A 12,498-nucleotide genomic window follows, 5' to 3' on the forward strand; every position below is an offset into this window, starting at 1 on the left:
AAATAAGTTATTCACAAGCTTATTTTATTTTTAAAATGTTTCTTGTTCCTCTGGCTGAATGATTATTTGCCGGTAGGCAAAGTAGGGTTAATCAGAGCATCACAACACCGCAATTTGAAACGATACGACAAAGTACAAATGACAAGTCTATGTAATTTGTTAGTGTATATGTACATGTGTACCTGTTTTTACAAGTGTTCCGTTCTATTATATGATAATGTTTATATGAAACGTTTTGGACTAAAATCTCTACATCTCGTAAGGACAGTTTAAGAGGAAAGAAACAGTTCGGTAAAATGTGTTTATTTAAATCGTACATCGATTTCATAAACGAAACATTTCAGTGTTACCAGAATCAATGTTTTACAATTTGCTAATAAATAAAACAATTTCCCTAGATTGATATGAGTGGAACATTCAAAACAATAATTAAATAGGTATTTACAAAGTTAATGATAATTATTAATACTAGATAGATACATATTTTTATGATTTATATCAATTTTAAAAATGTAACATTTCATTAAAAAAGGATGTATTATGTAGGCATGAAAAATTATGGGATGAAACTATAAAATTATTTGTAACACAATAATAATCGTGCAAATGTAACTTCAATTGAACAAGCCTATTTACGGTTAAATATGTCTGGTGATGGTAACTACTTAGTTTACTCCTAACCAGCGAGTTATAATTACCATGTTCTGATATTTTGTACTCTTATGAGACTCGTGAAATACTTTTTCATAATAGCTAAGACGTCAAAAATACACCAAAATTACTTATTACAAATTACAATTAATAAATAAAATATTACTGCGTATTTTCTAAGGGTTTCATACATAGCTAACTGATGGTAGACAAAATTGTAGGATAGTCAAACGGGAAGCTCTATTATATGTGAAACACTTAGGTATTATATTTTAAAATTACGCACTGTACATCTCTACAGTATAAATTATAAATTCTAATACTAAAATAAATAACAATAGGATTATCTAGGGAGATGTATATTGTATATACATTACATTATGTGGCACAGACTACGTTTCTCTATATAATGATAACCAAATATAGCTTATGAGACAGCTTATCAGACTCAAGTAATGACATCCTCTTATTTAACCAATGGCGTTATATATAATTTTAAATAATGTAAGCAGAAGTAGATCAAATATCATCACATATTAAATATACAGTTGAATATAAGCCCACTCTAGAAATGACGATTGTTCGCTGTAACCTTTGTACCGCCGTCGCAACACACTGAACATCTGCCTCAAGATCTTTAATCCCTCAAATTATGATAAGTTTTTTAGGTTAACTCCGGTTCTACAGTAATGCTGTAGAACCCTTGACATATCTGTAGTAAGTTCTCTTTAAAACTTTTAGAGAATATCGACCATAAAACTATACATTTCCTCCTGAAATTATATATAACGTCATTGATAAGCATCATTTGCATCGCTTATCGGGAAACTTTGTCTTTCCTGGAGCCGGATCAATAAAGACTCTCTAAATACAATATAATAAATAATTTACCCCGGTTTATACAAGATAAGTTCAAACAACGCAAGTAAGGAAATGGTAAAACGGGAACTCCATACTAACCATTTGTTTACTTTAGCGAATATTATTTTTGTCGCACAAATTTCATTGCATTCGAGAACTCTTCCTGTATAACCCAGGTGTTCCACGCTTTATGCGCTAGTAATTATTACCTATTAATGTGGAAGAAGATTGAATAAGACAACTTTCATAACTTAGCTTTGCATTAGAGTTTAGAAAAAGTGATAAGACTTGACTAAACTTCAATTTTGACTATTATCTAGATTTACCTTATGAATTCTCGGCAATCAACCACAAAAATGAATAAGAATCTTATTAAAAAAATAATAAAATCTTAAACAAAATATCAACCTTAATATAATACTCTATTCATTATTATTTTTATTTGTAACAAATTACTTTTAACACTCTTCGGTATTAATACAATGATTAACGCACACCATTACTATTCTTTAAAATTATATAATATGCATGTTATTACACCATATATATTATTATGTAAATGTTAAATAACTTTAAATAAGTTTTTTATCACATCTACGAATTAATGAATTACTTGGTTTTAAAGAAGATTAATTACTCTATTATCTATATGGTGTTCCATCAAATTATACTAGAATAAAATTCATTCACCTATTTTCATATCATTTAAATTACATAAGGCACTCCAATATTTAACGGTTTTATCGAAAGAAGATGAAAAGTTCTAACACTCGTAGGATTAATCCCTATAAAAATGAAGACGCATGGAAGTTTTGTTTGGAAGTTAAACACACCTTGTAATATCAAACATTCTCCTATATTGACAAAGGACTAAGCACTCCTTATTTTTCTGTTAAATATGGATTATTCGCACTTAATTTGTTTCATGTCTGTCTAAAAGCATTTTTGATTGACCAAAATAATTCGTTGTGAATATTAGATGCGATATTATCTAACAACTGTGGCAATACTTTCATAGCTTAAAAGGAATTAAATACCTACTAATAATTTGGTTGAATCTGCTATACTAATTAATCATGAAGAATTATAGCGTTTTGGCTTCTGAAGCCTGAACAGGTCCAATCACAGTAATCTAAAGGTGCTATCTAAAATTCTGAGAATTTGGAAATTGTAGCCAAGTGTATAAACGGAAAATATTTAAGCACTGTAGTATTGATCAGAATCGAATTAAAGTTTCGACGAAGAGTTTATTAATGTTATTGGACCCCTAATTATTTAATCAACAAGCCATTTTATTCATATCATAAGTAATCTCATTAAAAATTTATGAAATTTCACTACCTAAATATAATTAGATATTTTTTTTCTCTTGAATGATGTCAAAGATTAGGTATAAAATGCCGCGCGGCGTCTTCGGGGCCCCGTCAAAACTTATATACCTACAGAGGAAGTGGAAGTAAAAATTATAGGTAAACTTAATTTCAGAAAAGGTTCACTTATTATGCGGAAAACAAAATTATAGAATTGCATATACAGAAGTCGTATTTCAGTAGGATTCATAATAAAACATGGTAGTTTATTCCTTTTTATCATATAGGAAATATTTTAATCAAGATGATATAAGCTTTATTTCGGAATCGGAATCTTCTGGGCATATTGAAAAAGGTATAGACTTATTGGTATATAGGCTTTTAGGCATTTCAGCGAATTAACTATGTCCAAGCCATGAATTATATTCATCAGGAAAAACGTAAGGTAAACATTTCATAGTAGGTAGTAAGGTAGTAAGGTCTACATTAAATTTATAGTAGGTATCCAATTTTATATATAAAAAGATAAGTGTAAAACCTTCTTATATAACGCCAAATTTTATCTTATAATTTCCAATTTTCTAAAATTTTCCTAATAGAATATCATAAGTGCATTCGACATTAGTCACAGAACGCTTATCTGTATTTTGTTATTATCAATATTTGACTACGGTTCTTATAAATTTCGTTACTCCCTGGCGGAACATCCTCTTCGTGTTTCCGTTGAGTTCTTAGCGCAGTTTGTGTACGCGACAGGGTCGTGTATATTTGTCTAAACGTTGGTCCCTATAATTTCTATTGTAATTACATGATATATTCCTGGCGTCTAGGAGAGGGGCTAGGGACGCCGCGCGTGTAGCGGCCGGGTTTCCGATTAAAGGCACATTGAATCTTGTTATTTATTCTTTGCAGTACCTACCTAATATTCCCACATCCCCATACTGTCAACAACTATATTTCGACTTTTCAAGGTTTATCTAAAACTAGTTAAAGGGAATAAACTAACTAATATTCTACTATAATAATATTATATAACATGTATACGAATTAAAGTCACACCACTATATCTCCAGCCGATTCGTTTTCGAACACGTTAAAAAAATTGATATCACATCCTAGTTCTATGATACCGAGTTACCGTCGATATCAAGCTACTCATTTTGGCAACGTGGTGGTGGAAATAAATATATTCTAAATTAGCTAATAGACGCATCCGCCCCGAATAGCGCTAGACAACGTTAATAGTTGTCTTCGCATTTAATCTCCCGTGAAACGGGTTGTGTGGGCCACTGCAGATCTGGGGGCCCGTCCCAGTCTTGGAATGAGTCGTAAACGAAGTTATCATTGGAGTTGTCTTCAGCATCGTGTACTGCTTCAGCACGACTGAATGCTTCGGCAAACTTCCCAATCTCGGTAGACCCAAAAGCTTGCTGAAACGCAGGTAACGGTACCACTGGTGGCCGCTTCTCCTCCGGTGGGCTTGGACGCAATTCCCTATGCTCAAAGATGCGTTCACGTATTGGCTGCACGTTAGTTTCCGAAGGTGTTACCACTCTCGTAGGATAATCGTTTATAGTATGTTTTCCACCTCCGTTCTCCGCGCTGTAGGACGAGTCCTCGAAAACAGGGTATTGCGTCGGTCTTGCATCCTGCACGCACGCTTGATTTTGATGATTCAGCGGAGGGGCCTGAAATAACACAATAACGTTTCTGCAATCAACATAAAATTATTTTACGCCATTCAAGCCATGCTATATATATTATCTTTAATTAATTTTTGCGTCTATTTTAAATATTACTATTATTTAGGTAATAGACTTTTTAATTTTTTTTTACTATAAACACCTTATGAATACTTAATTCAGTACTTATCTATTGAACATATGTATTCATATACGCACTTTCATGAGGCGACAATCAGATGTGTAACGCATAGGCTCCCTGGAACAAGGTCCTCTGGATGCCCACGACCCGTTCACGGAATTAGCACCGTTCCAGCCGCCATTGCCTAAAACTCCCATCTGGAAAACATTAAAGTTCTTTTGTATTTTTTTTTCGATAAAATGAAGGATATGAGCTCTATCCAGGGCCGCCGATACTGGGGCCCTTGGGCACGCAAGATATTAGGGGCCTTCAGAAATAATCTAAGGAATAATTAAAACCCGACCAGAGAATGCTCAACGTTTCGATTTATGAAATGTGGAACATAAATCTTAGTGTGTCGTGTAACCGAATATTGCCTTTTCGGGGCCCCTCTTATGTCTTGGGTACGGGCCCCCTAGGCCCTTAGAGTATGCACGAAATGGCTCTGTTCCAGAACTGAAGTGTCAGCTTAGTAAAATATACTAGAAATAAAATTCAAAGTACTATACGATAAACGCTAATAATAATTATTATAAAAATATTTTCAAACTTCATCCAATTGTCAAATATTCATTATTAAATGTTTTGCTGTCTACAATTACCTGATAATGTGGCCACATTTGTGGCTCGCAGTAAGCGGAACCACGAACATTCATTCCACATTCTAGAGGCGGCTGAAAATATAAATACAATTTATTAATTAAACGTTTTCAAAATATTAAATAAGTATACAAATATTGTGATTTATGACGAGCGCTCGATCCAATTACGACCTTTACTGTAATAGCATATTACTAATACATAAGTAATTGCTAAATAAAATAGTAAGTAAATCATAAATTTGCGAATACACTGTAATCCGTTTAACTTAACTATTTTTACAGATATTACATAATAATATGTAAATTTTGTCTTTTGAATAATAATTTATCTAAATATTGGTTATGTTCGCGTATGCGTAAGTGTAATACTTCTTTTCTCTAAAAGGAATAATCAAAATATAATTTGATATCTTTTTATCCTTCACAAAATTACATATAGCCATCACTTACGTAATCGATTAGGTGTATTATATTCAGATTTGTATACCGCCAAAGTGTTTTACGATACATTTCATGAGCCTACTTTATTCGCATTCATCACGGTAAAATTTATTGGCGCTATAAAATAACATTCGAAAACTTTTCGTGTTCCATTCATTCGCTTAGTGACAGGGATAGTGTTGTCTGGGAGGGTATTTCATTTAAGTAGTGTGGCATTGATTAGAGAACGTCGGCGGGAACGTATGTTTCAGCGGGTATCGATTCAGAGGGTTCTAAGTGAGGAGCAGGCGACGGCGCGCTGCACGCCCCATGTACTCAGACGAGTATATAGATTTTCACGCGGCGTGTGAACTGCCGGTAACAATCGATAATATTACCCTGATCAACGTAGCGTGATATAACCCACGTCTATGTACTATGTATTCTAGCTGTGTGTATTGCTAATGTTCTTTAGGTACACATACTAGTTTAAATCATAGTAATGAAGTTTAATTTACTAGTTCATCCTCAAAATGTGTAATAGTAACGTCATTTTAGTAATTACTACGAAATATACATATTGCAATAAACATAAATACTGATAACAGTTCCATAACTGTCTACTGATAAGCATGAGTCTTACAGCGGAACATTAATAATGAGTTAGGAAGGACACAAAATAATTGTAATCTTTATATGAATCGACTAGGATATATTCAGATTTTTCCATCGTATAGGATTATATTCAGATTTTTTGTGCCAAGCTGGGTCTTATTACTTTATGTGAAACATATTTTGGAATATATTTTTAAATAAAAATTAATCAGCAAATTACGTATAGGTGTCGGTAGAAAAATGTAGTAATTTTAATTTCATTACATCGGGTTGCTAAACCTATACTCGTAAATAACTGACTGAAATATTAAATTAGAAGTGATTCAGAATACGTGAGACCTTGTTTCCGTAACATTTGCGCATTGTAAAGGTATCCAGCTAATTTTTGTGTTCCCGCTATCCAGTATTATGACAGAGCACATTGTGTACAAGTGTACGATGCGAGATAACGTTTAGTAGCGGGGTGGGGGCGACAGCGCGCGGCGGCCGCGATCGATGTCCGTCACTCCCTCTGCACTTCTGCGTTGCAGTACTGCATCCATCACATCTTACCCCCAATTCTTTAACTCTTTCGTAAATCTTAGAATCTACTCAACTTCTTGAACCTATCTAACTAACTAGAAGTTGATTACAGCTACTATTAATACTATAAACTAAAACCGAAAGCAAAAAATATCTTTAAGCAAATTAATAATCATAAAATACGACTATTTACTTAATGTATGAAAAACAGTACATTAATACAATCCCTAAGTAATATAACTTGTATCGTATAAAGTTTCGTAGCCCTCTACGACAATGTAGCACACTGCGCTACGGCGCTACGTCGTACGTCAGCAGCCTCGTCGATTAATTTGTGCCAATGAATATTATACAACTTCCGTAGATTGCAATAGTTGTGACACAACTTTGTAATAACGGTCAACAAATTATTTAAACATGAATAGTTTACGTTGTTGTAAATTGGTATTGTATATTTGCAAATTGGTGTGATATTTGCAAATTCATACTGAGGGTAATATTAACTTTATAACTTGAAAGTCGCAAAAGTACTTCGATTAGTTCATCTCATTCGTGGTATTTGTGGCCTAGCCTTGGAAAGTGCCTTGAAACAGGTAAAGCCCAGTCATGTAGTATATTAGTGTAGTGGCGGGAGATTTGCGGAGGCTAACTAACTATTGAGCGGCAAGTGGCGAGCTCGGCGCGAACCACGTGACTTATCGATCAGCGCGCCCACGACACTCGGAAAAATCAACCGCTGACAGCTTTCATGGGCCACCTCCGCCTCGCCCGCTCCCCTCGCCCCGCGCACCCCCGCCGCCCTCATTAGCGCCTTTGTGCCGCTCACTTGTCTCGTAATCTGACGCCGTAATGATACCACTTCCAAACGTATGATACTGCTTCCGTATACCCGACCATCTAATTTGGCCATAATTATTATACCGTTGAACTCTTCATTACACTTCGCAACTTTCGAACGGTGACAATTGCTTTAGTATAAATGTATTTTTAGTTTTATTTTTTTAATAATTCGTTTACTATTATTCTATTTATATAATATAAATAAATATCTAGTACGTATAAATGTTTTTTAAAGATAACGCTTATCCAATAGTTTCCACATAATATTCTACGGAACAGTTTCTTTCCAACTCTACTTACAAAGTTGTAGCGACGTGAGCGAGGTATTCAATTGACTTTCCTTCTTGTACGCTGAACGAGTACTGTCTGTTGAGCGTCTACCCGGATATTATTTGTTATATTTATAGCTACTTATATATTTTTACTCATAAAGCTTTGAGGTGTTAGTATTTTAGTTGTGTATTCGTTCAATTGAATTCGTTTTCAAGGCGTCAGCGTCGATGGTTTGTTTTTTTACTATTATTTAAATTACGTATTCCAAGCTTTTAGAATCTTTTCAGGTTTTTAATGTTTTTTTATACTATAACTTATGAATTACTTCGGACACCGACCTTTGACTTTGCTAATAAAACATAAAATAACGCAACGTAGTGATGTATGCTCACATTTAAAAACAATTGAAGATGAAACATTCTAAAATTACTGTATATTATGGCCGAAAATCCGTCGTCGGGGTTAATAAAATAATTTCTCATTCAACAAGTCAGTTTGATATTTCATTATTATTATTATGTCTTCATGACGTCTGTGACTTGAAATATAATTGTGGGTACTTATTAGTTACCCTACAGCTTTATTATGGCGGGATCAAGTAGTTTTGATAAAAACTTTCGCGGGAAGCTAGTTCATAAACACAGATTATAAAAAGGAGTCGCGTCATTGTAGAATGTCCTCTGACAATGACCTACATTTGGTTACGGCTCCAAGCGATTATATTAAATCAATAAAAGTAACTCATTTAGCATTACGTGATATAACTAACACTATTACATACTGATAATGTTATTAATTCCTGTTAAGTTCTTGTTGTATTAATTTTTAAATTTCAAATTTATGTTACTAATTACATATTTGATTATTCATTATGTTTAATGTTCAATATTGTACTTTATAATACACTAATATCGTATTACCGATAGGGTAACTTGTACAAGATTTATGATTAATGTCCTGAATATGCATCCTTACATATTTATTTGGATATATATGGTTGATTTATTACCATGCTCTACACAAATTGAATGTTACGCAGAAATGTGGATTTGAGTTTGATGAATCTAATGTTCAACGAGTTGTTTTATATATTAATTGTTTATATTTACAATTATAAGTAAGAAACGCTTTGTGGTAAATGTGTTGAAGATAATTTACAAACTTTTTATATCTTTATTTTCATTATTCGTAAACTCAATGTGGTTAGATATGATGGAAAATGAACTAAAAAAATGATACATTAATATCTAAACGAATTATATTATATTTTTGGTGTATCTTCAATGCTCGAAACTTATTGAATCCACGTAAGAGATAAGGTTGCTTACCGTGTGCGGCAAAGGCAGATGCTGCGCGGGAGGTAGCGGCCGCTGCTCCCGGCGCGCCAACGCTCTCCGAGACCGCGCCTCCTTCAACGCGTAAGCGCCATAATCTGGAGAAAAACTCATATTTAATATTTGTTAAGCTATATACATGAATTTTGTTTGAATCTTAGGCTAAAGGATTGTTACTTTGATGTTCCGTACGAAGGAACTCTATTTGTAAGCCCGTTTTCCTATCCAATATTTAAAGAGAGGTAAATATTGGACTATACTAATACTACCAACCTTAACTATGGAGCTCTTCAGTATTATTATACAAAGATGAGTCAAACTTGTTATGATTTAAATAAAAAAAATACACAATTTTAGTGGTTAATAATAATCTTATTACTAAAATTTATTAAAATTACCTACCTGTCGTGATAATAGAATATTATTTTTGGTAAATTTACAATACTTTTATGAAACTAATTTTAAAACATTATATTATTATATATAGATACCTTTTATTATATTTGCGTCTTCAAATATAAGATAACATGCAAATTGGACTTTATATAGACATATTGTAAATGTAAATAGTTTTAAAATTATATAAATATTAAATTATAAAGTTATCGGGTTGAATAAAATAAATACGATGTTTTTTAAAAACAATATCCAACCGAGAGAATTGTATGAAGACAATTTAATATCCATTATTGTTAACGATCGGTACAGAATACGAATACGCAGTGTTATGCAAATAGTTTTTGTTCAATAAAACTCAATTGAGTGAACATTTTCAACAATTTTATGCTTAAACTTCTCCACACTTGAATGAGTTTTATAATGACCATATTTGTATATCTTTTGTTTCATTATGCTTTCTTCTTAAAAATGTAGCGATAAAATATTTTTAGAAGAATCTATTTGTATTTTCAACCAGTCCTTTCTATTATTTATATTTTTCATAGGATCAGTGAGACTGACTATAATAAGATGTGTGAAATATTGCAAATAAAGTAAGTGTAAAAGTGAAAACTCGGTCCTCATTTACGTAGCGTGGCGACGCAGCGAGGATAAAGTTAAGAGGGAGAGGCGACGCGGGCGTCAGCACGCCGGTCAATATGGTGAGTGGCTGTGCGCTGTGCGGACGATCAATTCGACGGCGCGAGCACGGACCACCTGTAGCGCGCCACCCCACCCTCCCCGCCCCACCAACATCGACACGTGACGTAGACGTCGAGAAATCCGCCCAAACGTAAACATTAATTCTTACTTCATTCTTCATTGTTCAGAATGTCGCGCCACGCGTGCGGATTCCGATCTCCGCGTATTGGTAAACAAATGCCGACGACGCTTACATATTTTAAACAACTAAACTGCAACACACCTACATTGGCAGCGCACAACCATGTTAGTAATTCAATTAGTTCAAGGAATTAGTGCTAGTTACAGCAGGGACAATTATTGATGCATTCCACGGTAACACGTCCTTCCACTCATTTAGTAATTGAGTTTATGCAACATTGTTATCATTATGATACTGTCAATTAAGTAAAGTTCAAACAAGGTAACTCTATCATGTGGGGAATGTTTTAATTAAATAGCGCTTTTATTGTGAATTAATACTAATTCCTTTTGTGCTTCCAACACAATAACATGTTTAATAAGAAACCTAATCATCAGTTTTAATAAAGTATTTTTGTATTACATATATTATTTATTTATTAAGTAAAAGTTTCGTGCCTAAAAAGTTACGTAGCATAATATCAAGAAATTTGACTTTTTAATATTTTTCAAAATACAGAGTTTGAAGCAGTTAATGAATTGATTGTTTTTTTTTTTACTTTTTGTTTATTTTTTACATAGGTATTACAATTATACATTATGTTCTAAGGCAATGTGGTAAAAAGTACTTACACATGAAGATATGTTAATGATTAAAGTAGAATAAGTTAATTTATAGATTTAACAATTTAAAGAGGGTCATGCAATAGATTTCGAAATGTCAGAGTAATGTATGATCTTTTTCCTAGTTTATCTAAATATATGTTTCAGGTTGGATCGTAGCAGTGCAATTGATATAGATATATCTACAACTAATAGGTAGTGTCATGCTATCAATGTTAATTTACTTTCATAGTTTTATTATTTCCTAGATATACTGGCTCACCCAACTTTTAATGATTAAGTATCTAATATTTTTTGTGAGGGAACAACCTTTGTTCCTACTGCTAAAGAGGAAGTGAACATATATTATTACGTGTGTAATGTTAAACAACAACAGTTAACTAAGTGTACGCGTGTGATTAATACCAACCCATGGGCATAGCATGGTCAGCATGGTGCACGTGGTGCGTAGGGTAGTCATAGCGATAGTATCGCGCGTAGGGGTCGTGCGCGGGCGGCGCGTAGTAGGCGTGCGCGTACGGTGGGTAGGGCAGCGGCGCGTAGCTGTAGCCGTCCCAGCCCGCGCTCGCGCCGGCGCCGTACTGCGCGTGCGCCGCCCCGCGGTACTCCCCGTACTTGCAGCAATCCATGCCCACCCGCGCCTACGCAGCCGGCAGCGCGCCCGGCCACGCTCGCCCGCAACGACTCGCACGCGCTCTCATTGCACTCGCACTACCTCGCTACCTATTCTACACTACCTCGACCTCCCCCGCTCCAAATACATGACAATCTTTCCCCGATAATATCCCACTATTCTCTTTTAACTATACCCTCGATCTAAACAAATCCCCAATACTTTAAAGCGACTTTCCGACGTCTTCCAAGTTCTAAACCCCAGAACGGTTCGCGTAAATCGAACGCAGTTTCGCGGCGGGAAACGGACGCGGGAGCGACGTTAGTTAGCGAAAAGAGGTCGTTCGAGTTTGCCGGCGACGTCGAGATTCGATGGACGAGGAGGGCGGCGGAAGGGCGGGGGCCGCGGGAGGGGCGACGCCCGCTCGCCGGCGGCTCGGCGCAGCGCGGCGCTCGACGGACGCCGACTGAAGGCGCCGCGGAATCGATACGCCGCCGCCGCGTGCCCGCGCCCGCACTACCTGCCCGCGCCCGTATTGCGCGCGAACTTTGTCTTCCTCCACGAAATTTTATATTTAGAACCATGGTGAAACAATTGATCAATACTTTGCACTATTAATTAGTACTCACTTTCACCCTGTCTCTACATAGGACCTTCATTTCACTTGACGCCACAAGTGAAACTTTTTATCCAGGCGGGCTAGTATGGTT

At 35.1% G+C, this 12,498-nt stretch overlaps 1 protein-coding gene across 1 annotated transcript; it reads right to left on the reverse strand.

Moving 5' to 3' along the window:
• Positions 1 to 287: 287 nt before the first annotated feature.
• LOC140750551 (uncharacterized) lies at positions 288 to 12,244 on the reverse strand. Its single transcript, XM_073084157.1, has 5 exons — positions 11,585 to 12,244; positions 9,286 to 9,389; positions 5,288 to 5,359; positions 4,724 to 4,843; positions 288 to 4,510 (listed from the first exon to the last, which is right to left on the reverse strand). The coding sequence occupies exons 1-5, from the start codon at positions 11,802 to 11,804 to the stop codon at positions 4,061 to 4,063; spliced, it is 966 nt and encodes a 321-aa protein (XP_072940258.1). The 5' UTR covers positions 11,805 to 12,244; the 3' UTR covers positions 288 to 4,060.
• Positions 12,245 to 12,498: the final 254 nt, after the last annotated feature.

This window comes from Epargyreus clarus, unplaced genomic scaffold (assembly GCF_041222505.1).
Source record: "Epargyreus clarus isolate Ecla_fem2 unplaced genomic scaffold, WU_Ecla_fem_2.2 ptg000021l, whole genome shotgun sequence".
NCBI lineage: Eukaryota > Metazoa > Arthropoda > Insecta > Lepidoptera > Hesperiidae > Epargyreus > Epargyreus clarus.